A 22749-nucleotide genomic window follows, 5' to 3' on the forward strand; every position below is an offset into this window, starting at 1 on the left:
TGTTGTCCTCCAACAAAAAGAGTAAATGAATGTCACTGCTGAAAAGTAGAGAGAGGAAAACGTGAAGAGAGAACGAAGATGTTCACCAAGGAAAGGCAGGCAAAGACAAATAGGAAGGCAGGGAGGCAAGGGAAGGCGGAGGGCAAGCGGGGATTCCAGGGAGGCGTGGTCAGCAGGGATGAGCCTACAGGTGGAGGAATAAGCGACAATAATAGCTCCCATTTAGTGGGTGTTCTGTGTGTCCCAGTTACTGTCCTGAGACTTGAGGTGGATTAACTCATTCTGCACAATAACCCTGTAAGGTCAGGGTTCCCGTTATCTCTGTTTTACAGGTGAGGCACCAAGGCCCAGAAGAGCTCTGTACTTTGCCCGGGGACGCATGGGGAAGCCACAAGTCAAACCAGACCACTTGGCCCCAGAGTTTAGAGCCTTAGCCACCGCGCAGCTGCTCCCGCTCCTCCTAGCAGTGGGACAGAAAGCAGTGTGCAGTGAGTGTGGGCACCGAAGGTGGAAAGGGAAGGAGGAGGACCAGACCCTCTTGATGACCTTTAGCCATGGAGAGCGGACAGCAGTGCCTCTCATTCTGAGTTGGGACATTTCCCACATTGGTCACCAGGTCTGTAGAAACTCTGTGACTAAGAGCATTCCCGACATATCCCCAGCCATAAGAACTTGAAGAAGATGCCTTCTTCAGGAACAGATAGTTTTGATCATGTCCTCAGGATATTGTACCAGCTGCTCTGACACTGACTTTTTTTTTTTTTTTTACTATCTTCCAGTATTATTATTGTCTTAAAATAGTCCTTGAAAGAGAAGGGGACAAAAATCTGGCTTTGACAATAAATGCCATTTTGCATAGCAAACACACAGCTACAGAATCCACTAGCAACAGCCAGGTCGGGCAAACATTCTAGAAAAAAAATGTTTTCGCGCCTGAGTGACAGACTTGACTGATGGGTGTCTGTCATGCTGCAGAATGTTGCACCCTCTCAAGGCTCACACATGCTAAAATTTTGGCAGATAGGTTTGATTCCTTTAATTAAGGAACCGGGAGGATATGAATAACAACTATTTTGTTCCTAATTGACGCAGATCTGCGGGGCATGTGACTAAACTCTGTTCCCAGAATTTTTCCTTACGGAAGTTTTTGAAGTTGACTTAAAATATATGCCTGTATATTTATCTTTTTCTTCCTTAACATTTTTTTTTTAATAGATGGTGACTTTACCTAACCCAAAATCTAACTCTCATGGTCAATTTCCCACACAGGGGGAATAGAATTTATCTTTTTTGAGCTTTTCACTCCGAGAGTAGGAGCCTGGCCTCCTAAAGACAGTTCAGCAGCCTTCAGGGACTCTGACGATCCAGTTTGAGAGCACAGAAAAAACAATTCTCTTTTAAAAATTTAGGTGTAGCTTTTTCATAGTGAATTCTCTCTTGAGGCTTGTTTGTTGTTGTTGTTGTTGTTGTTGTTTTTTAATAAGCCAGGACAAATATTTGGCCACCTGAAGCCTCAGGATAACATCAGGAGTTAAAATTGGACCCCAGCCTGACTTTGTATCGCTTATAAAATGCACGTGTTCCCTTTGGCGTGTCCTTAGGAGGAGAGGCTGTAAACAGACAGTTCAGGTTGAATATTGCATTGAAAATATAAGGAAAAATATTTCATAAAGAAAGCTTTTTAGCAAGCAGAACTCACTTGCAGCTGCTTTGCAGAGGAGAAAGAAAGAAATGTGACGTTGTCAGGGGGACCTTTCTGTTTTCCCACACCTCACTTTAAACTACCCTGGATTCCTGGTAGGAACGTTCACAGCGTGGTCACAGGGTCCGATTCGAATTTGCTTTTGAAGCGGTGTACTGCTTTGAGGGGACATTTACCGGTGGGGAATCTGGGCTGTGCGGGGCTTGAGGCTATGATTTTTGCTCGTTGAAAATAGGACCGTGAACGGACGGATGGTGAGGCAGTCATTTTATGGCCCATCGACCAGAATTGTGGTGTGGCCAACTGACTGTTTCCTGTTGAACACTCAACCCAGAACTTGTAAAGGGGCCCAAAAGGGCGCTGGTAAGCTGGCCAAAAATGCAGATATCTTTTTGTGGGTTATTGGTGCTTTTTTGTTGTCAGAAGTATTAACTTCAAGGGTGTTTACGTCAAGACGACTTCTGACAAGTATGAGCCAGGAGTCACCGTGACTTATAATTAGGATGAGGGTAGCTGGCAGTTAATTGAGCATTTTCCTTGTACTGAGAACTTTTCCAGGCACTTTATCTGCATTTCCATGTTGAATTTTTAGAAGCACCCTCTGCAGTATGTAATATTATTGTCGGCATCCTACAGAGGCGGAAACAGGCCTAGGGAGGTGATGTAACCCACCGAGGTCACAGAGTCCGTGCTCTTTATGTTTTCTGTCCTTACTCCAGAGTCTCCCTGAGAAGGGACACACAAACTCTGATAAACTAGCATTTGCAGGTAGTGATCCCGGTGCAGGATTTAGGACGCCGTCTGAGTGGGCACTATTCCCAAGCCTTTCAGTGTGCCTGACAGTTACAAAGGCTGAGGCCCTTCTACTCTTGTTTTTGTCTGAAGAAAGCATCCAACATCTGTTAGTGTTTCTCCTTAAGAGGTTGGGTCCTTGGCAACCGTGATGCAAAACTGGCTTGTTTTCTTACCCGGCTCCGTGCTGCTTTACGGAGGGGTAAGGAAGCCGCTGGTAAACCTCCCTGGAGAACCAGCCAGTGGATCTGATGCCGAATCATTGGGTCAGTGGTAAGGAACTGTTCCTGCCACACTTCCCTCTCCCTTCAATCCTGGCTCCACGTCTTCTTAGGTTCGGTAAGCTGGGTCCACATTGCTATCAGGCCACTCTCTTGGATTAGAAAGTCCCATGGTGTAAACCTCTTAAATAATAAGATTCTACCCTCAGCTCTTGCCTACCTCCTTTCTTGAAGTACTTAATTGAGTAAACTGAGAGATGAATAAGTGATAGTCTGAGTGATTGATACTCATGTGCAGACCCGTTTCGTCTTTCCTCACTGATGGCAAAGATGCTTAAGATCCAGGGATATCTGTGGTTCTGGAAGGCCACCTCTGTCATAATTCACAAAGCCCCCTTTTAGAGGGTATCCATCAAGTGACAGCCACAGGTATGGAAATCCTCGGGTCCAACCCCTGTTTGCTATACCTGTACCATAAATGTCTGATCAAAAAGCAGTTGGGCTCCCCTGAAACTAGTAGTACACTATGTATTAACTAAATAGAATTTAAATTTTTAAAAAAATTTTTAAATAAATAAGCAAGCAGTTGGCCTGAGGGATAATGAGAAAAGCCTATGAAATTCTGGGTGTTCTATCCCTGGTTAAAGAATTATCCATAGACTCTGCTTCTCAAAGACATTTCCTAACTGGGTAGAGTGACAGATTATCATGTTGATTCAGAGACAGCTGTTCTGCCATGCAGGCTTGTTTTAATTTCTGGGCTGTTTTGATTTCCTCAGCAGCTTTGTGTGAGAAATGCCAGGCATTAAAAAATCTGTTGGAAAGGAGAATCATATACAACCCCCTAGGAGAAGAACTTTATCATAAAGGAAAACGGCCCATTTTCACGCACTCCTGAATGCTCTTCCTCCACTGAAGAAGCCTGAGTGTCGAAGTCCTGAGTGTCGAAGCCCCACCTACACTGGGAAGCCATGTTGACTGCCTCTTCCCTTCACCTTATCTCCTGCCATTTTCCTGTCAGAGCATCTCTCCCTCCTTTGGCTGACTGCATCCAGCTACTTCCAGTTCCTTCCCTTCCCCACTGTTTGCTGAGTGGGTAACGAAGCATGAAGTTCTGTTGTTTGTTGAGATCATAATTTTTAAAAACACTTCTGGGAATGGAGTGGCAACTTTGAAAGCCCAGCTTTCCACAGGAAACCACGGAACTCCAGTGAGGTTAAGATTTGGAGAACAGAATCCAGACAAAAACACATTCCAGCTGAGTCCTCATGCTGAGGAGAGTACAAGCATATAGAGACCATTAGTTAGGGTGTCTTTGCTCTAGTGTTTAAGGGTGTGGCCGCTGGAGTTGACTGCCCGGTGTTCACATCCCGACAGTGCCACTTACACATGGTGCGATAGTGAACAAATTACTTTATCTCTCTCTGTCTCAATTTGTCCATCTGTACAATAGAGACAATAATAGTACCTAGCTCAAAGAGTTGTGAGAGTTGAATCTGAGTGACCTACTTCAGACCTGGTTCAATAAATGTTATGAGTGAAGCATTCACAGAGGGTTAGGAAAAGCTGTGCTTACTTTAGATTTGCATAAAAAATATCAGCTTGGAGTCATCGTGATCATCCTTACTGAATATGACCTAATAATAACCTCACATGTCTTTATTTTGATTTTTCCTCTGTCAGCCGTCCCCCGGAAGGGGCGCGGGAGCTGTGGGTCTGCATATCTAGAGCTTTCTCATTCTCTGTAAATGAGACTGATGAGCCACTTCAGTTGACTGGCCCCCTGGTTCTTTTCCTTACTCAGGTCCTGGAAAGCTTCAAAATCATGGACTATAGCCTTTTGCTGGGAATCCACATCTTGGACCATTCCCTCAAAGAGAAAGAGGAGGACAGCTCACAAAATGTGCCTGACGCTAAGAGGTCTGGGATGCAGAAGGTCCTCTATTCCACAGCAATGGAATCCATCCAGGGTCCGGGGAAATCTGGAGATGGAATCATCACAGAGAACCCGGACACGTAAGTGTGGCCTCCCACCTGCCCACCCTCCTGGTTGTGGCAGCCCGCCACAGTGAGCGATTAAATGCAATCATGTTCCCTTCATGGTGGCTCTTTGAGAACGGCGTCCCACCTGGTGCTAAAATGGATTAAGCAGCCTTCATTTCCCTTCCTCTCCGGGCAGCTAGACGAGTGGCAGTTCTTCGAGTTATTACCATGCTTTCACCCGTGCGGTTTCTTTTTTCAAATGGCTCCATTTCTGAACAATGGCTGAAAATGTTGTCACTCCCATTTGCTCCATATTCAGAACGTTCTCCCATAATAGAGAGAATATACTTGGAATTTGAATAAACATGTATTGAAGCAGACACGTGATCAGAATTACATTCACAGTTCGGAGGTGCTTATCTGCATAAAAGGATTCTCTTGTTCTAGATTCTCTACCCTGGCAGATGTGGTCGCTTGCCTCAGCCAGATGTGCTAGTAACTGCAGGATTCATTTGCATATATGAAGTACATACTGACTAACAGAAACAATCGCAGCCAAAGAGAATTATTGAAATGGCTGACGGTCACGTGCATTTACCAGCTGTGCAGGGGACTGAACGGAAGGCATCTTTCTCGCTGGCCATCAGTGAGTGCCTTCTAGGGTCTCCAACAATGACTAAATCACAGGTGTATTTCACTTTTATAAAGGAAATCCGTGCATATCAAACTTTTAAAAAATCCTTGCTTATAAATCTAGCTAAATGCCCAATAATCCATTAAACAAAGTGTTTTCTGTCAGTACAATGAGCTACTACACAGCCATTAAAAAACACATTAGCATTGAATGCAAGCCAATGTATATCACTTAGCAAATGAAACATTCAAGTTATAAAGTGTGTTAAATAATTGCTTTTGTGGACAGATAAATACATATCCACACACATTTACACTGGAAAGGTGTACCAAATGCTAATAGCGGTCCTTTGCATCCTAGGAAAGGGTTCTTTTAGATATTTTAAATCTCACAGTAAATATGTAAAAGTGTGGCATTTTTAAAAGGCAGTATTTCAAAAATACTTCAAAAATTCATGCTCGTGGTTTTAAAATAGGAATAATTTTCTGTTTGGATTCTTCCCGTCCAGCTGTCCTGAGTCGGCAGCTATAGTTTCATTCTCCTGTGTGGGAAATACAGCATTCTGGATTCCCAGGAAGACTTTACCCGAGGCCAAAAAATAAATAAATAAAGGGAGAGTGAGTCCAGAATTCTTGAAGTTGTCCATTTTTATTTACAGTCTATTTATTAGAAGTGATTTTTAACTTCCCACTATAATATGTTTTCTCTCTTGCTCTGTCAACAGAATGGGAGGCATTCCAGCTAAAAGCCATAAGGGAGAAAAACTACTTTTATTTATGGGCATTATTGACATTTTGCAATCATATAGGTAAGAAATTTGGGGAAGTAGCCTTTCATAATTTCAAAATAAATCAACAAAAGGTTCTGAAAATCCACCAAATAAGAATGATTCTACATTCTCTTTTTTATTTTTCTGTTCATGTTTAGGTTAATGAAGAAGCTAGAACATTCCTGGAAAGCTCTTGTTTATGATGGGGTATGTGATTATCATGTTCCTGGCTAAACTATATATTTTTCTGATTTCTCAGACATCAGGGTGTGTCTGGGAAGTCGTGTCAGCAGACAAAATGATGTCTTATTTCTGTGTGAAATCTGAAGGGACCCACTTAGGAGAGGATGCTGAGAAAAAGGGGGAGACTCTCTGCATAGGCACTGGGAAAGTCAGGAGGACAGTTGAAACAAGGTTCTCACAAGACCGAGCTGTGGGGTGGTCTGAACATGACTTCGGTGGCCCTGGATTTGAACCCTGGCGTTCACCACTTTACTAACAGTGTGATCGAGACACATTGCTTATGATTCAGCCTCTTTGGCCTGGTTTCCCATCTGTACTAGGGACATAGTAATAGCACCTACAACCTCTCTTATAAGGATTAAATAAAATAAGGATTAAATAAAATAACACCCTTTCGNTTCAGCCTCTTTGGCCTGGTTTCCCATCTGTACTAGGGACATAGTAATAGCACCTACAACCTCTCTTATAGGGCTGATATAAGGATTAAATAAAATAACGCCCTTTCATGTTCAACACAATAAAGACATAAGCAGTGAAAACTTACGGGTTGTTATGGATGTATACATGACTAAGACTGACGGGTATGAGGATGTCTGTTGGACCCCAGAATTGCATAACAAGAGAAAACAATCAATCATCAAGCAACAGCCTCCCTCCCTCTCCCTCCCACCCCACACCCCTGCTCTCTCTCAACACACATACACACATGCACGTTCCTATCTGGATGTTAGATTTGAACTCTCTGCTGCTGACAGAACATTTACTGGCCTCAGCCTCCCTCAGTTAATAACCCGAAGTGACACTTCCAAAGAATAATATCGGTCAAAGATTTGCTCGCACATTTTTTTTTTAAAGATGTTAGCAGATCCTTTCCTTTGAAAGAAGATAAATTATAGCTACTGTTCTTCTCCTTTATTGGAAAGAACACCCACTTCCTCAGTTCCGTGGAAGACTGGTAATTACCTTTCAGCGTGAAAGATCTGCATTTTGTCCACAGGCTAAGGAATGGGCTTTATCAGACTGCACTTGTAAACAACACGGTCACAAGTGTGTTTCTAAGAATTCAATGTAGACTTATTAGGCTTATTATTCAGATCAAAAATTCCTTCTATTTAAAGGCCAAGATGGTGGGTTCATTTTTTTTCTCCCTTCCTGACAAAAGTGGAGACTGCATAACGTAGAGGGGAGACAGTGGACACGCTACCCGTTCTGTTTTCTGAGACAGCGTTAATTCCCTGGTACCAGACTAAGATTTCTGGTGTGAATGACCTAGTTCTCAACTGGTCAGGTTCTGCTAAGAGGCCCCTCCCTTTGTCTAGTTAAAACACATCTTCTATTTTGGGTGGCGTTTTTTGTTTTTTTTTAAGAGCATCTCTGTACTGATCATATATTTGTGGAATTGTAAGCAGTAAATAAGACTCATTTTTGTTTGCAAATTTGCCTCATATTTAAACAGTGTTTTTCATACCAAAGAGAAACACAGTCCAGCTTCTCTTGGAAGGCAAGGTCTGAGTCTTAATCATCTTGCACCACAAGATATTTCTAAGTTTCTGTGCTTGTTGTATGTGTCCATTTCAGACAGGAGCTGCCTGTCACACCAGCTGGAAATTCCCACACCTACAGCATCCCTGATGGTCTAGAGGACCGATATGCCTTCATCAAAGAGGCTTTCTTTATACTGTGCCCTTCATAGCATGCTGATTACAGAATTACCTTATGCCTCCTGTAACACCCTATTTCACAGATTTAAAAAAAAAAAATGGAGGCACCAAGACACTGCCTTCTTCCTGGATCACACAGCGTATTAAAGTTAGAGCTAACATCAGAACCAGGTCTCCAGACCTCTGGTCCAATGTGGGTTTTCTCTTCCAAACCCAGAGCAGACACTTGATACCATCCAAACTTAAATTTTCAGAAATTTTTTGTTAGAATCCACAAACTTAAAATGAAAACGGAACATATACTGTTTCTAGTAATGTATATCTTGGATAGAAAATACATGATTACTGAATAAACATGTAGAATTAACTTCTAAATCCATCTTCTTTCCTGGGCTTGTAATAAAATGCGCCTTCGGTCCTGAAGACTCCTGCCAAGCTCGAGAGAATTGAGTTAACAATTCAATTCAGTTCAATTCTATCTCATTAGTAGCTAATTCAGCGTAACGGAGGTCATCAGTCATCCTTGTCCCCGAGGAATCTTCCCAGTGTCCGTGCACCTGATTATTACAAGACAAAACTACGCTATTTTTTTTTAACCTAGATGTCACTCTTACAGTAGGGTTGTTTTGGTGGTTTATGTCCCCAATTTTTGTCCCTGACCAAAAGCATTACTCTTCATTTTACATGACACTTGAAACACTGGTTGCCTGTATGTAAAAAAAAGAAAAAAGAAAAGCCCCACATGGCACAGAGTGGCATGAGAATTAGCTTTGCTTTATAAAGCAGTGTCCTTTGCCTAGCTCTCCCGTGCCCCTCTTCGTACTCTCTTTCATCATGAATAGCTAGAATCTTTGCTCATAGTGTATTAAGTCTGCTTCTCCAGCCTCACTCCTGGGCACCAGGGGTCACAGGGCATCGCTCTTTTCTGGCTGCCACCATCCCCACCCTCTGGTTCAGGACACTGGCTAACGGAGAACCAATTGCATAGATCTTTCTTCTAGCTTGAAATGATCTGAGAGGTAAACCTGTGACACCTGATTTGTATTTTCAGGATACCGTTTCAGTTCATCGACCAAGCTTTTATGCTGACAGATTTCTAAAGTTTATGAATTCCAGAGTTTTCAAGAAAATTCAAGGTAAGATTCTTAAGAATTTTTTTTCTACTTTTAGCACTTACTCACTGACATGACTGTGTGCAGCTTAGCAAGATCTTTATTAGAAGGGTTTGGACTATTTATTTCCAAAAGCTGTGATGACTTAGTAATTTTGGTTAAATATTCCATTAGGTATTTACTGATGCCATAATTATTAGAGTCCTGTTTGGTGGTGGAAAAAATTAGAAACTGCCTAAATTGTCCAACCTTATATTGGTTAAATGTATTATGGTACAATCTAATGGAATAATATGTACAATAAAAATCATATTAAAGATCCATGTAGGGGACTCAGTCGGTTGAGCATCCGACTTTTGATTTTGGCTCAGGTCATGATCTCAGGATTGAAGTCGAGCCCCATGACAGGCTCCGCGTTCAGCACAGAGTCTGCTTGGGATTCTCTCCCTCTCCTTTTCCTTCCCTCTCTGCTCCCCCCTCACTCATGTGCATGCTCTATCTTAAATATCCTTTTTATTATAGATTTTTTTTTTATGCAGCAGGCAGAGGGATAAGCAGGCTCCCTGCTAAGCAAGAAGCCTGATGTGGGACTCAATACCAGGGCCCCAGGATTTATGACCTGAGCTGAAAGCAGCCGCTTAACTGAGTGACTCAGGCATCCCTCAAATAAATAAATAAAATCTTCTCTAAAAAGGTCCATTTAGTTCTTATAGACAGACTTATTCATATATATATAGTTATAGTTATTGATTTGCATACCTAAATGCACAATAGATTCTAATGGGATGTATAAAAATGTGATACATCACACTAACAAGTAAAAGGATAAAAACCATACGATCATTTCAATAGATGCCGAAAAAACAATGGACGAAATACAACATTCATTCATGATAAAAAACTTTCCACAAAGTAGGTTTAGAGGGAACATACCGCAACACAATAAAGTCCATACATGAAAAACCCACAGCTAACATTATACACAATGGTGAAAGACTGAGAGCTTTTCCTCTAAGATCAGGAACAAGACAAGGATGTCCATTCTCAACGTAGTGCTAGAAGTTCTAGCCACAGCAATCAGAGAAGAAAAGGAAATAAAAAGCATTCAGATTGGCAAAGAAGAAGTCAAATTTTCACTGTTTGCAGATGACGTAATACTATGTATGTAGAAAACCTCAAAGACTCCACCAAAAAACTACTAGAACTGATTGATGAATTCATTAAAGTCACAGGATACAAAATTAATATACAGAAATCCATTGCATCTCAAGACAGTAATAATGAAGTAGGAGAAAGATAAATTAAGAAAACTATCCCATTTACACTTATACCAAATATAATAAAATACCTCGGCATAAACTTAACCAAGGAGATGAAATACCTGTACTCTGAAAACTATAAAACATCAGTGAGAAAATTGAAGATGACACAAATAAATGGTAAGATATTCCATGCGCACGGATTGGAAGAACCAGTGTTGTTAAAATGTTAATACTACCCAAAACAATCTACAGATTTAATGCCATACCTTTCAAAATACCAACAATATTTTTCACAGTACTAGAACAGATAATCCTTAAACTTGTATGAAACCACAAAAGACCCTGAATAGCCAAAGCAATCTTGAAAAAGAAGAACAAAGCTAGAAGTATCACAATCCAAGATTTCAAGATATATTACAAAGCTGTAGTAATCAAAAAAGGACAGAAATAGACACATAGATCAACAGTATAGGATTGAGACCAGAAGTAAGCCCAAAACCACATGGTCAGTTAATCTATGACAAAGAAGGCAAGAATGTACAGTGGGGAAAGACAGTCTTCAACAAATGCTGTTGGGAAAACTGGACAGCAACACACAAAAGAACGAAACTGGATCACTGTCTTACCCTATACACAAAAATAAACTCGAAGTGGATTAAAAACTTAAATGTGAGACCTGAAATCAAAAACTCCTAGAAGAAATCATAGGCAGTAATCTCTTGTATATCACCCTAAGCAAAATATTTATGGATGTTTCTCCTCAAGCAAGGGAAACAAAAGCAAAAATAAACTTGTGGGGCTACACCAAAATAAAAAGGGTTTTGCACAGCAAAGGAAACCAACTAAATGGAAGGAGATACTTACAAATGATATATCCAATAAGGGGTTAATATCTAAAATATATAAAGAACTTACACAACTTAGCACACACACACATACACAAAATCTGATTTAAAAATGGGCAGAAAGCCTGAATAGACATTTTTTTTCCAAAGAAGGCATACAAATGGCCAGCAGACACATGAAAAGATGTTCAGGATCACTAATCATCAGGGAAATGCAAATCAAACCACAGTGAGATACCTCCCACACCAGTCAGAATGGCTAGTATCAAAAAGCCAAGAGATAACAAGTGTTGGCGAGGCTGTGGACGAAAGGGAGCCCTTGTGCACTGTTGGTGGGAATGCAAACTGGTGCAGCCACTGTGGAAAACAGTTCCTCAAAAAATTGAAAATAGAAATACCGTCTGATCCAGTAATTCCACTCCTGGGTATTTACCCAAGAAAATGAAAACACGAATTCAGAAAGGTACATGCACCTCTGTGTTTACTGCAGCATTATTTACAATAGCGAAGACATAGAAGCAGCCAAGTGCCCATCTATGTGTGAATGGATAGAAAAGATGTTGTGTGTATATATGGTGGAATGTTATTTAGTCGTAAAAAATGGGATCTTGCCGTCTGCAACAACACGAATGGACCCAGAGGGTATTATGCTAAGTGAAATAAGACAAAAACAAATAATACCATATAATTTCACTTATATTTGGAATCTAAAAAAACAAATGGACAAATAGACTCTTAAGTACTGCTTGCCCAGGGGGATATACGTAGGGGGGATGGGCGAAATTGATAATGGGGATTAAGAGGTACAAACTTTGAGATATAAAATAAGTCATGGAGATGAAAAGTACAGCATAGGGAATCTGGTTAATAATATTATGTAGTGACAGATGGTGATTACACCTGTTGTGGCGAGCACTGAGTATGTGTAGAATTGTCTAATTAGGGGCGCCTGGGTGGCACAGCGGTTAAGCGTCTGCCTTCACGTTCAGGGTGTGATCCCTGCGTTCTGGGATCGAGCCCCACATCAGGCTCCTCTGCTGTGAGCCTGCTTCTTCCTCTCCCACTACCCCTGCTTTGTGTTCCCTCTCTCGCTGGCTGTCTCTATCTTTATCAAATAAATAAATAAAATCTTTAAAAAAAAAAAGAATTGTCTAATTAATATGTTGTACACCTGAAACTAATATAACATTGTATGTCAATTACACTTCAATAATAATTTTTTAATTTTAAAAACTAAATATATATATTTAATGCTTTGTTAAGATGATGCTTTATCAACTTCCTTAATAAGTTTTTTTTTTTAAGATTTTTTATTTATTTATTCGACAGAGATTGAGACAGCCAGGGAGAGAGCGAACACAAGCAGGGGGAGTGGGAGAGGAAGAAGCAGGCTCATAGCGGAAGAGCCTGATGTGGGGCGATCCCATAACACTGGGATCACGCCCTGAGCCGAAGGCAGACGCTTAACCGCTGTGCCACCCAGGCTCCCCTAATAAGTTTATTTTTAATAACTTTATTATTAACTATATTAATAAGATGCTTTATCAGCTGTGATTATATTAAAACCCTTAATGCTTAAAGGCATATTTTCTTTGCAGGTGAAAACTTCCCGTCCTCACCTCCACCCCCAAGAAAACTGTACCTAGTCTTCAAGTTTCCTCTTTCAAATTACTTTTTTCAGTCTTATTACATCCTTTCATTCCACCCCAGAATTGAGTCATACTGGCAATGTAATAATGTCTGCAATATCGTATAATTTTTCCTGGAAATATTAGTCATCATAATGTCGAAACCTCACTGAAATTCCCTACCCAGATAATGTATCTAACGCACTACAGCTTAGCTTCCTGAAAGGAATATAATAGTACATTAATTTGTTAAAAATCAGCTGCTGTAAGATTTTTAGAACAATAATGCATTCATTCAACCAACTTGGAGCACCCGTGATGTCCCTAGCACTATACCAACCATTAATAATAAAGGAAGTGTTTTTTTAATGAATTAGTTCCTCCCTCAGTAATTTTTGGGTCAGTGATTGGAACATGTAACAGATTTATGATCTAATGAAGCAATTGGTAATAGAGTGTTTGCATACATCTCTGTAGGTGCACAGAGAGAAATAAGACCAATTCTTCCACAAGAGAGCTTCAGGGAGACAATATTTAAAGTAATTCCTAAAAATATAAGCTAGCATTCATTAGGCGGAGAGGAAAGAAGGACCTCTGAAGTCACAGGAATAGCATGTGCAAAGGCCCAGGGGTAGAAATGGACATGGTAGGTTCTAGGAATGGCAGCTAGGTGAGCTGAAAAACAGCAAAGCATAGAGGCAGGTAAGTGGCAGGAGGTAGGGCCGGAAATGGACACAGGATACCTTTTGCCAGACATTGTTTAGCCAAAAACAAATCCAGGACTTTCTGCAGCACAGAAGAAAGTGACCCGCACCCCAAACCATCTTTTGAGGTTATTCAATCAGAAGAAATCCCTGAGGCCTTCAGTTTTTACAAGATTCAATTCTTATCCCACGAATGAGTCTTAGATCGTTCCTTTAAGGAAGATTCAGCGTTTAGGTGCTTTGTGGTCCTCCCTACTCCTCGTTGTATGTGATGCGGATAACGAACAAAGAACTGTTTCTTTTCATAGCTCTTGGCCTTTTCTCCCATGTGAACCACACAAACGCACAGTTCTCTGAGTGTTCCCCTGCTTCACGTTTCCTTGCTGCTGCCAACTTTCTTCTGATCCCAGCTGTTTCCCAGTTTAGAGAATCTGCGTTGACCCAAGATCTATGTGGAGCTCAAACCTTTTGGTCCCAGGGCCACTTTATACTCTTTCTGCTGATTGAGGATCTCAAGAGGCTTTCACACACGTGGACTATATCCAGCAATATTTACCATATCAGAATTTAAAATTGAGGAAAATTTCAAATATTCATTAATTCTCACAAAGTAATAATTAAACATTGCATGTTAAAACAAGCCATTTTCAACAAAACGGTAAAAAAAAAAGTTTTCACATAAAAATTATGAAAAGTAATATTTTCTAAAACAAGTTCGTGAGAAAAGTGGCATCGTTTTTCATTTTTTCTAATGCCCAATTCTGGTTCATAGATGACATCTGGATTCTCACATCTGCTTCTGAGTTCAGTCTGTGGCGAAAGATCATGTGGCATGTAGAAACCTTGTAAGAAAAAGGGAGAAGGGCAATTTATGTCTTAATATCATTATGAAAATAGGTTTTTTTACAGTTATTTGTTTTTTTAAGTAAACTCTACCCCCACCATGGGCTTGAACTCACGACACCGAGATCGAGAGTCACACGCTGTCCTGGTCGGAGCCAGCCAGGCATCCCTGAAAATAGTTTTAGGATTGCAGACCTTCTAAGAGGGTCTCAGGGGCCACATTTGAGAGCCTCTAACTTAAAAGTTTTCAAGTACTCTGTTGGAAGACAAGAGTTGAGGGTTTGTAAAAGTGAGCAGACAGAATGTTAAAGCAGAAGACAATGTGCACAGTCCCTTCACTCCTGGAAAGCAGGTGTCACTGCTGTTTTGATAAGATGAGAAATTAAGGAAAATGTGACTTACTTGGTCCACTTACTTTCCATTAAAATCCATTTTGATCAGTTTTTAAACACTCAAAATGTCCTCCCCTCAAAACAACAACAACAACTAACCCTGGTTTTATCTTTTCTCCCCTTCACATCAGCCAGGAAATAGAATCCTCTAGAGAGAGGAAATGAACACTAGTTTAGACAACTTCAGACAAAAGGAAGACACCTGGGGTTTCATGCTCTCTAGCTCTGTGGCCTTGAGCAGGTCGCAACTTTTCCAGTCGCGGTTGTTGGACCTGTGAAAGGGCCCACCTCCCCCAGACAACAGCAGGTGGTTTGAGATACGGAGTGTAGCTGTTGGCCTGAGTGCCCTAAAGCCCTCTCCAGGAGTTACTTATGATGATGATTATATTATTATGGTTCTAAGACTGTTCACAGGACACGCAAACCTTCCCTTCTCTCTAAGTGGAGAGAATGCCCACTATTATTTCCCCATCAGTGTGTCCCAAAGTCCTTGTCCAGTTAAGTTCTTGCAGGCTGCCTGTGGGCAGTCCCCAGATGAGCATCATACTCTAGGCTCTGGAAAGCTTCCCAAGGCCAGACACAATTCCTCTAATGCATGGGCTGTCAGGTCACCCCTCTGTGCAGACCTCCAAAGGCGGAGGAGAGGCTCTGCCAGAAACAATTCAGGGGACGCATAGACAAGCCTCAACTTCCCTTGCTCCCTCCGCTCCAAGGAAATTCTCTAATGGTGTTAAGCCAAGAATTATTGCAGCGAAGCCTGCATAGAAATGGGGATGGTGTGGCTGCAGCCAGAGCCGCTCCCACTGACGTATCAAAGGTAGAGGGACAGCCTTCAGCGAGCAGGATGGATGGTGAAATCCATTTGCCTTGGTTCAGGTTCCCAGCACACTCCTGAAGTTGGAGAATGCTGTTTGGACGGTCGGGAGTGAATGATAACATCTGACATAGCCATGACCTAGAAAAGACCCAGAGGGCAGGAAATTTCAGTGGAAAGTCACTTAAAAAGCAAAAAGCAACCAGAAGTAACTTGGCTAAATTAGGCTTCATGAGTATAAGATTAAACATTGGCATGTTTAGAAATTCCCAGTCCCCAAGTTAATAAAACCAGGGTCATGAGAATTCTCCTCGCTTTACCATCTGCGTTTACCAACCCACCCAACCTCCTCCCATTGCTAGAAAAACATTGCTTGGAGGCAGAAAAACTGTCCTTTAGCAACAGAACATTTGAATCTTACCTCGGGTAGGACTTGAATTCAAAATCTGGAGACATATTTCTGTTTGCATGTGTTTTAGAATGTTCTCATTGAAGTCAAGTCGTTCTGGACAGATAAAATTGCCCAAACACAAAAAGTTTCATTTCCCTTTCCTTGTATATATAAAACAAAGTGTCTTGCATTCTGCTAAAATAGCGAGTAAGAAGTTAATAAGTAAAATCTTAATTTAATAAAAAAATGTGGTTTTCCACTAAGTATCTTTGTCTCTCCTTTTTCCTTCCTGTCTAGCCTTGAAGGCCTCACCTTCTAAAAAACGTTGCAACTCCATCGCTGCCCTGAAGGCAACCTCGCAAGAGATCGTGTCCTCAATTAGCCAGGAGTGGAAGGACGAGAAGCGTGACTTGCTGACTGAAGGGCAGAGTTTCAGCAGCCTTGACGAAGAAGGTAAAGACACGTAACTTAAAAAAAAAAAAAAAAGTCCTTCTGATTTGGTTTATATAGATGATGTAATTCACAGTAGAACAGTGAGAATATTCCTGCTGTAAGAAGCAAGGTGGGGAGGGACGCATGGCTGGCTCTCAGTGGAGCGTGCCACTCTTGATCTCGGGGTTGTGAGTTCAAGCCCCATGTTGGGCATAGAACTTTAAAAAAAAAGAAAGAAAGAAACCAAGTCTATTAACTCATACCCAAAAGAGTATGACACAGTTGCTACAAATTTTTAAAACACATAAATAATATGTAGTTGATAGTAAAAAAAAAAAAAAAAAAAGGTTGGAAGATATACCAAGATATTTAGAAATAAAGATCCAAAGCCCCACTACTGGGAGGTAACAAATCTGAACATTTTTGGGTTTTTACTATTGGACCTTGTTCTGTGCGTGCATACAGGGGTGTGTGTGTGTGTGTGTGTGTGTGTTTCAGATGCACGTATGCACTATATACATAGGTATATACACACCCTTATACGTATCTACACAATGTTACAATGAATTATCCATTTACTCAGGTCTTTAATGAGTTCAATAAAAGTTTTACAGCTTTCCTCTTGCCTGTCCTATACACCTGCCTTTTGTTAGATTTATTCTCAAATGGATATAGAGATAGACGCATAGACACGTAGTTTTGATCTTTTCAAATAGTGTCTTTTTAAGAGTTGGGTTTTCTGGCTGTTTCTTGCTCCTGTGTAGCCCTCCCTTCTTTTCCTTCCTTGATCACCTGCCAGCTAGGACTCCTAGAACAATGATGAGTACAAGTGGTGATGGCGGGCAGCCTTGCCTTGTTCTAATTTTAAAGGGAATGCCTCTCATGTTTCACTGTTGAGAAAGAAGTTTGCTGTATTTGATACCCGTAATCGGGTCAAGGAAGTACCTTTTTATTCCCGGTTTGCTAAAAGTTTTTATCAGAAGTGAGTGTTGAATTTTATCACATACGTTTCCTTGTTTGTGTACTTGATCATGAGGCTTTTTTCTCTTCTAATCCTAGAAGAGGAAATGACATTTTAGACTTTTTTTTTTTATCACTATGTTCTTTTGGGAATCCCAACATTTCCTGAAAATTTCTTCTCCTTCGATTAGATTTTATCTGTTCTTGGGCTTTCCTTTCCTCGAGAGTGGTTGGAGTAGGGTGTAATTCCTGTTCCCTTCTACAGCGCCTACCCACCTGTGTCATGTGGCGTTTCCTTCTTTCTCATCTTCCATCCATCCACCCAGATTTAGTGCTCTCGGCCAAAGAGTTCATGAACCGCCCTTACTCCTCTCTCCCTAAGCCTCCCTGCTCCGGCATCTCCCCTACCACACAGCCTGGTCTTCTTAGAACACGCATAAGACGGCAAGGTGTCTATGGTCTGGGAAATAGGATTAACTGATTTTTAAACTGTATTAGTTAAACTTTGAACTAGTGTGCACTGTATGACTGCTGAAGCTAAAGCAGCAAGTTCAGTTCTTAATCTGGGGGGAGGAAGGGGGTATAACATATTCACTACATAACCCATTGCTTCATTTTTCAAGGGACTTTCCCCAAAAAAGGCCCCTGAAGGTCAAAGAAAAACCTACTGAGCATATTCTTTGAAAATGTTAACATTCCATTTTAAAAATGAGTTTAATCCAGATAGTTCTCTCAATGTACAGAGTTTGCTGCAGTGTTTGGCCTTTTTATAATGCTCTGTACTTGGGGGCTTCCCTTTTCATAGTGCACCAATTCATCGCCAAATTCCCCTCGAGTTTTTACTCCTCTCTTCTGTGCCACTGTCAGTGTTCCGGGGTGTATTCGTTTCCTCTTGCCATGTAGCAAATTACCCAGAACGTCAGCAGCTTAGTAGAACCTTCATTTATTAGCCCACTGTGTGTAAGTCAGAGTCTGGCAAGGCTCACCTCAGTTCTCTGGGCCCAGTTTATCAGGGTCTCAAAAACTGGGATCAAGGTGTCAGCTGGGCTGCGTTCTCATCTGAAGGTGCTGGAGAAGAATCCTCCTCCAAGGTCATCACGTGGTTGGCAGAATTCACTTCCTGTGGTTGTAGGCCAGAGGTCCCCATGCCTTCCTGTCTGATAGCTGCGGCCTATGTCCAGCCCCACCAGGACCATCCACATTTCTTGCCCGGCAGCCCCTTCCATCTTCAGACCAAGACTTTCTTACACATCAATCCTTCTTTCCCTTCAGATCTCTGACCTCCAGACAACAGATTTAAAAGGCTCAAGTGATTAGGCCAGGCCCACCTGGATAGTATCCTCTTTGACTAACTTGAAGTTAACCGATTAATAGCCTTAATTACATCTGCAAAATTCCTTTTGCCCTGTAAGATGCAGTAATCACAGGAGTCCTATCATGTTCACTGGTTCCACCCACACTCAGAGGGCGATGATACAAGTGTGCGGGTCACTGGGGATCATCCTAGAATTCTGTCCACCATGCTAGTTTTTTTAAAAACCGAAGGATATAAGAGCTTGAGGAAACAGCTGTCTGCTTCAGAGAGCTGCTCCTTAAAGATTGGGGCTCAGGTCTCCAGTGCCTGGCTCAAGTCCCTGTACAGATTGTGTCTCTCTGTGTCGTATCACTCACATAGTCTCTGGCTCATGAAGTCAAGACCAGAGTCTCCGTGAGCCTTTCCAGTTCCATCTGCCTTAAGTTGAGTAGCAATTCATTAAACTCTGAAGGCAGGTTATTTTTCAGATGCACTTTTCGCCATGATTGAGCATGTGAGTATTTTCTCTTTATTTAATAAGAAGGTGGAACCAAGTATATTAAAGATCGCTAGCCAGCTGTTGTATTACATTGAAGCCTTTCTAATTTTTGCATGTAGAGCACTTCGGTTACTTGTGTTTTTATACTATTACCATCTGTTATTCATCACGGCAATAATTTATTTTGACCTGAATTGGAGGCAAAGCTGCACCATCTCACACGTTTTAAAGTGTGTCCAGTCTCCTGGTCCCGAGTCCAGCCCTTCTGTGCCTACCCCCCCACGCTGTACTCCTCCGTCTACACCTCTTCAAACCCCAAATCCATAGCCTCGCACTCATGCGATAGTGCCTATTAGGACCATTTTCCATTAATACGCTTCCTAAAAATGCATGATTTTGAGCCTGTCATTGCCTGTAAGGGAATCCCAGAAGCACCTTAAAGTTGTGTTGTATTTATTATCGTCTGTCTTAGTTGAGTTTAGGGGATTCTAAATTGAGAATGATTAAAAAGAATCCACAGTCCAGCATGGTGACTTTAGTTAACAAAAGTCTATTGTATGTTTGAAAGTTGCTAAGAGAGTAGATTCTAAAAATTCTCATTGCAGGAAAAAGATGTTGTAACTGTATGTGGTCATGGGTGTTCGCTAGTTCGTGGTGGTCATCTCACAGTACATACGTGGATCAAACTGTCATGGTGGACGCCTAGAATTAATACACTGTCTGTAGCAATTATATTTCATAAAATTTTAAAAATAAAATATCTCCCTGGGTTTAAAAAAAAATCAGTGTGCACACAGCTACAAAATTTGACGGACAGGACTCATGCATAACTGTTATGTCCACAGCGTTCTCGCACGGGGCACTTGCATGTGTATTTATAAAGGAAGTCTGTTCTTGGTGACTGGATTTGTCACTAAAACACTATCTCTGACAGGCTGGGCAATAAGGGGTACGAATTTGTCCAATGTTTAGGTGAGGATGATTAAAAATGATCTCCCAATAAGAAAAAGAAAGAATCCACAGAGACACAGAGAGAGTGGGCATGAGTCACACTGTTCAGCCTTGAATATTCTGCTTTCCTGCATAAGTAATTTTGCAGGCACCCACATTTTAATTTTTTTTTAAGATGTCATTTATTTATTTGACAGAGAGAGCGCAAGCAGGGGAAGAGGCATGCAGAGGGAGAGGGAGAAGCAGGCTCCTCTCGGAGCAGGGAGCCCGNGGGGCTCGATCCCAGAACGCCGGGATCACGCCCTGAGCCGAAGGCAGATGCTTAAGGACTGCGCCACCCAGGCGCCCCCACATTTTATTTTTTTTTAAGATGTCATTTATTTATTTGACAGAGCGCAAGCAGGGGAAGCAGCATGCAGAGGGAGAGGGAGAAGCAGGCTCCTCTCGGAGCAGGGAGCCCTCTGCGGGGCTTGATCCCAGGACCCTGGGATCATGACCTGAGCTGAAGGCAGATTCTTAACCAACTGAGCCACCCAGGCACCCCAGACCTACATTTTAAAAAGGAAATAGGAGTTTTCTCATTTTTAAAAAGGCAACCTTGGCTCTTAAAATAGGAGGCCAAGAAGACCCATGGATGATGTTCAAAGATGTGTATGGGCACAAAGGGGGTTAAGAGATAGCTGGCTGGGGCACCTAGGTGGCTCAGTCAGTTAAGCATCCACCTTCAGCTCAGGTCATGATCTCAGGGTCCTGGGATCGAGCCCCAAGTTGGGCTTTCTGCTGAGCAGGGAGCCTGCTTCTGCCTCTCCCTCCGCCCCTCCTCCCCTGCTCGTTCTCTCTCTCTCTCTCTTTCTCACTCTTGTTCTCACTTTCTCTCAAATAAATAAAATCTTTTTTAAAAAGAGAGAGAGAGCTGGCTGTTAGTCTGGGAAGCATTTGTTTTCTGGCTGTTAAAAAGTCTGAGTACTTAGATCTAAATTGAGGATGATAGATACGTGCATATCCTGGGAGGGAAGGCAGGTTCCCAGTGTGTTTCTACATTTGCCAATCATCCTGTTAATCTCTGTCGAATTATCTCCTTAAGCTCCTTCGAGCTTTTTATGTCATCTTTTGAAACAGTAAATCACTTTATTAGGTTTTTAAAAGAACATTCATAATGTCATTTCCATGAGCCATTTTGTAAATTAATGCCATTTTTTTTCCCGTTAACCTGTTTGCAAGAAGCTATTTTACTTGTCTGGGGCAGTTCAGAAGAACGAAGTGAGTTCATGGTTTAATTTGCCACCTGATATATAAAGTGAATGCTTTGGAGTTGGTTTAAGTGATTACAGATACTAAGGCAGCATTTATTACGGAGATTCACGTGTGTGTGTTGTGCTTTTGTTATCCAGCACTGGGATCCCGACACAGGCCGGACCTGGTGCCTAGCACCCCGTCACTGTTTGAAGCTGCTTCCTTGGCAACTTCTATTTCGTCTTCTTCCTTATATGTCGATGAACATTGTCCGCACGACAAGACTGCGCTCTATTCAAACAGGTGAGACTTAGCGCGATCAAATTACCAATCCAGCTGTTACCACACCAGCATCCCAGCTAGACGGGTATCTCTGAATTGAGAACATGCTGTCCCTGGCACCCAGGATGTGACTGTCACCTGCCCTGTAAGGAAAAGAAAGACAACATGCTTGATTATTTACTGTGGCAAGAAGCACGTCTGGGGAAAAACCTCCTTATTTTTCTCCACAGTTAATCATTATGTCCTATAGAAATTATATACTTGGGGGGCGCCTGGGTGGCACAGCGGTTAAGCGTCTGCCTTCGGCTCAGGGCATGATCCCGGCGTTGTGGGATCGAGCCCCACATCAGGCTCCTCCGCTATGAGCCTGCTTCTTCCTCTCCCACTCCCCCGCTTGTGTTCCCTCTCTCACTGGCTGTCTCTGTCTCCGTCAAATAAATAAATAAAATCTTTAAAAAAAAAAAAAAAGAAGAAGAAATTGTATGCTTGGTTCTAGGGAAGAAGAGTGGTCTTTCATCATTTTTCTTCTGATAATTTCTTATGAATGGATTTTTTAAGCAAGTACTCTTGGTTAATATTGCCGATAGCAGCAAAGATATTTGAATATTCTCTTTTTGTTTGAGTGACTGTAGTGACTGTGATAGGCAGAATGATGGCCCCCCAAAGTTGTCCCTGTCCTAATCCCTGGAACCTGTGAACGTGTCACCTTATATAGCAAAAGGGACTTTGCCAACACGATTAAAGATCCTGAGATGGGAAGCATGTCTTGAAATATTCAGGGTGTCCCAATGAAATCACGGGGTCTTTTTAAAAATAGATATGTATTGTCTTAGTATAACACTCCAGTGGTAGACAACTTCATGCTTACGTTTCTTCATAGATCACTGAGTCACACAAAATTCAGAACCCACAAGGAAGCTACGAGTGTTTACATTAAATGTGTCCTTCCTAAAAATCCTTAACTGTATGTCAGTCTGTCCTCAAGCAGTGAAGTCTAATTATACACAGGGTCTTTGTCAGAGGAAGACAGGAAGATGAGAGTCAGAGAAAGAGAAGGGATTCCAGAAGCGGAGGGTGGAGAGAGACATTGGAAGGTGCCCCA

At 41.7% G+C, this 22749-nt stretch overlaps 1 protein-coding gene across 6 annotated transcripts in view; it reads left to right on the forward strand.

The window, feature by feature from the left end:
- Window positions 1–22749, forward strand: part of PIP5K1B (phosphatidylinositol-4-phosphate 5-kinase type 1 beta) — a 293383-nt gene that overhangs the window by 197736 nt on the left and 72898 nt on the right. For 5 of the 6 annotated variants that reach the window (XM_034646690.1, XM_034646695.1, XM_034646693.1 and 2 more), the window contains 6 exons: window positions 4520–4731; window positions 6057–6140; window positions 6260–6308; window positions 9057–9141; window positions 16294–16449; window positions 21524–21668. In XM_034646690.1, coding sequence (XP_034502581.1) covers window positions 4520–4731; window positions 6057–6140; window positions 6260–6308; window positions 9057–9141; window positions 16294–16449; window positions 21524–21668 — 731 coding nt within the window. Of the gene's footprint in view, window positions 1–4519; window positions 4732–6056; window positions 6141–6259; window positions 6309–9056; window positions 9142–16293; window positions 16450–21523; window positions 22022–22749 lie in introns of those variants that run through there. The other variant, XM_034646696.1, reaches the window with a different exon arrangement.

The sequence above is a fragment of the Ailuropoda melanoleuca genome, chromosome 17, assembly GCF_002007445.2.
Source record: "Ailuropoda melanoleuca isolate Jingjing chromosome 17, ASM200744v2, whole genome shotgun sequence".
NCBI classification, from domain to species: Eukaryota; Metazoa; Chordata; class Mammalia; order Carnivora; family Ursidae; genus Ailuropoda; species Ailuropoda melanoleuca.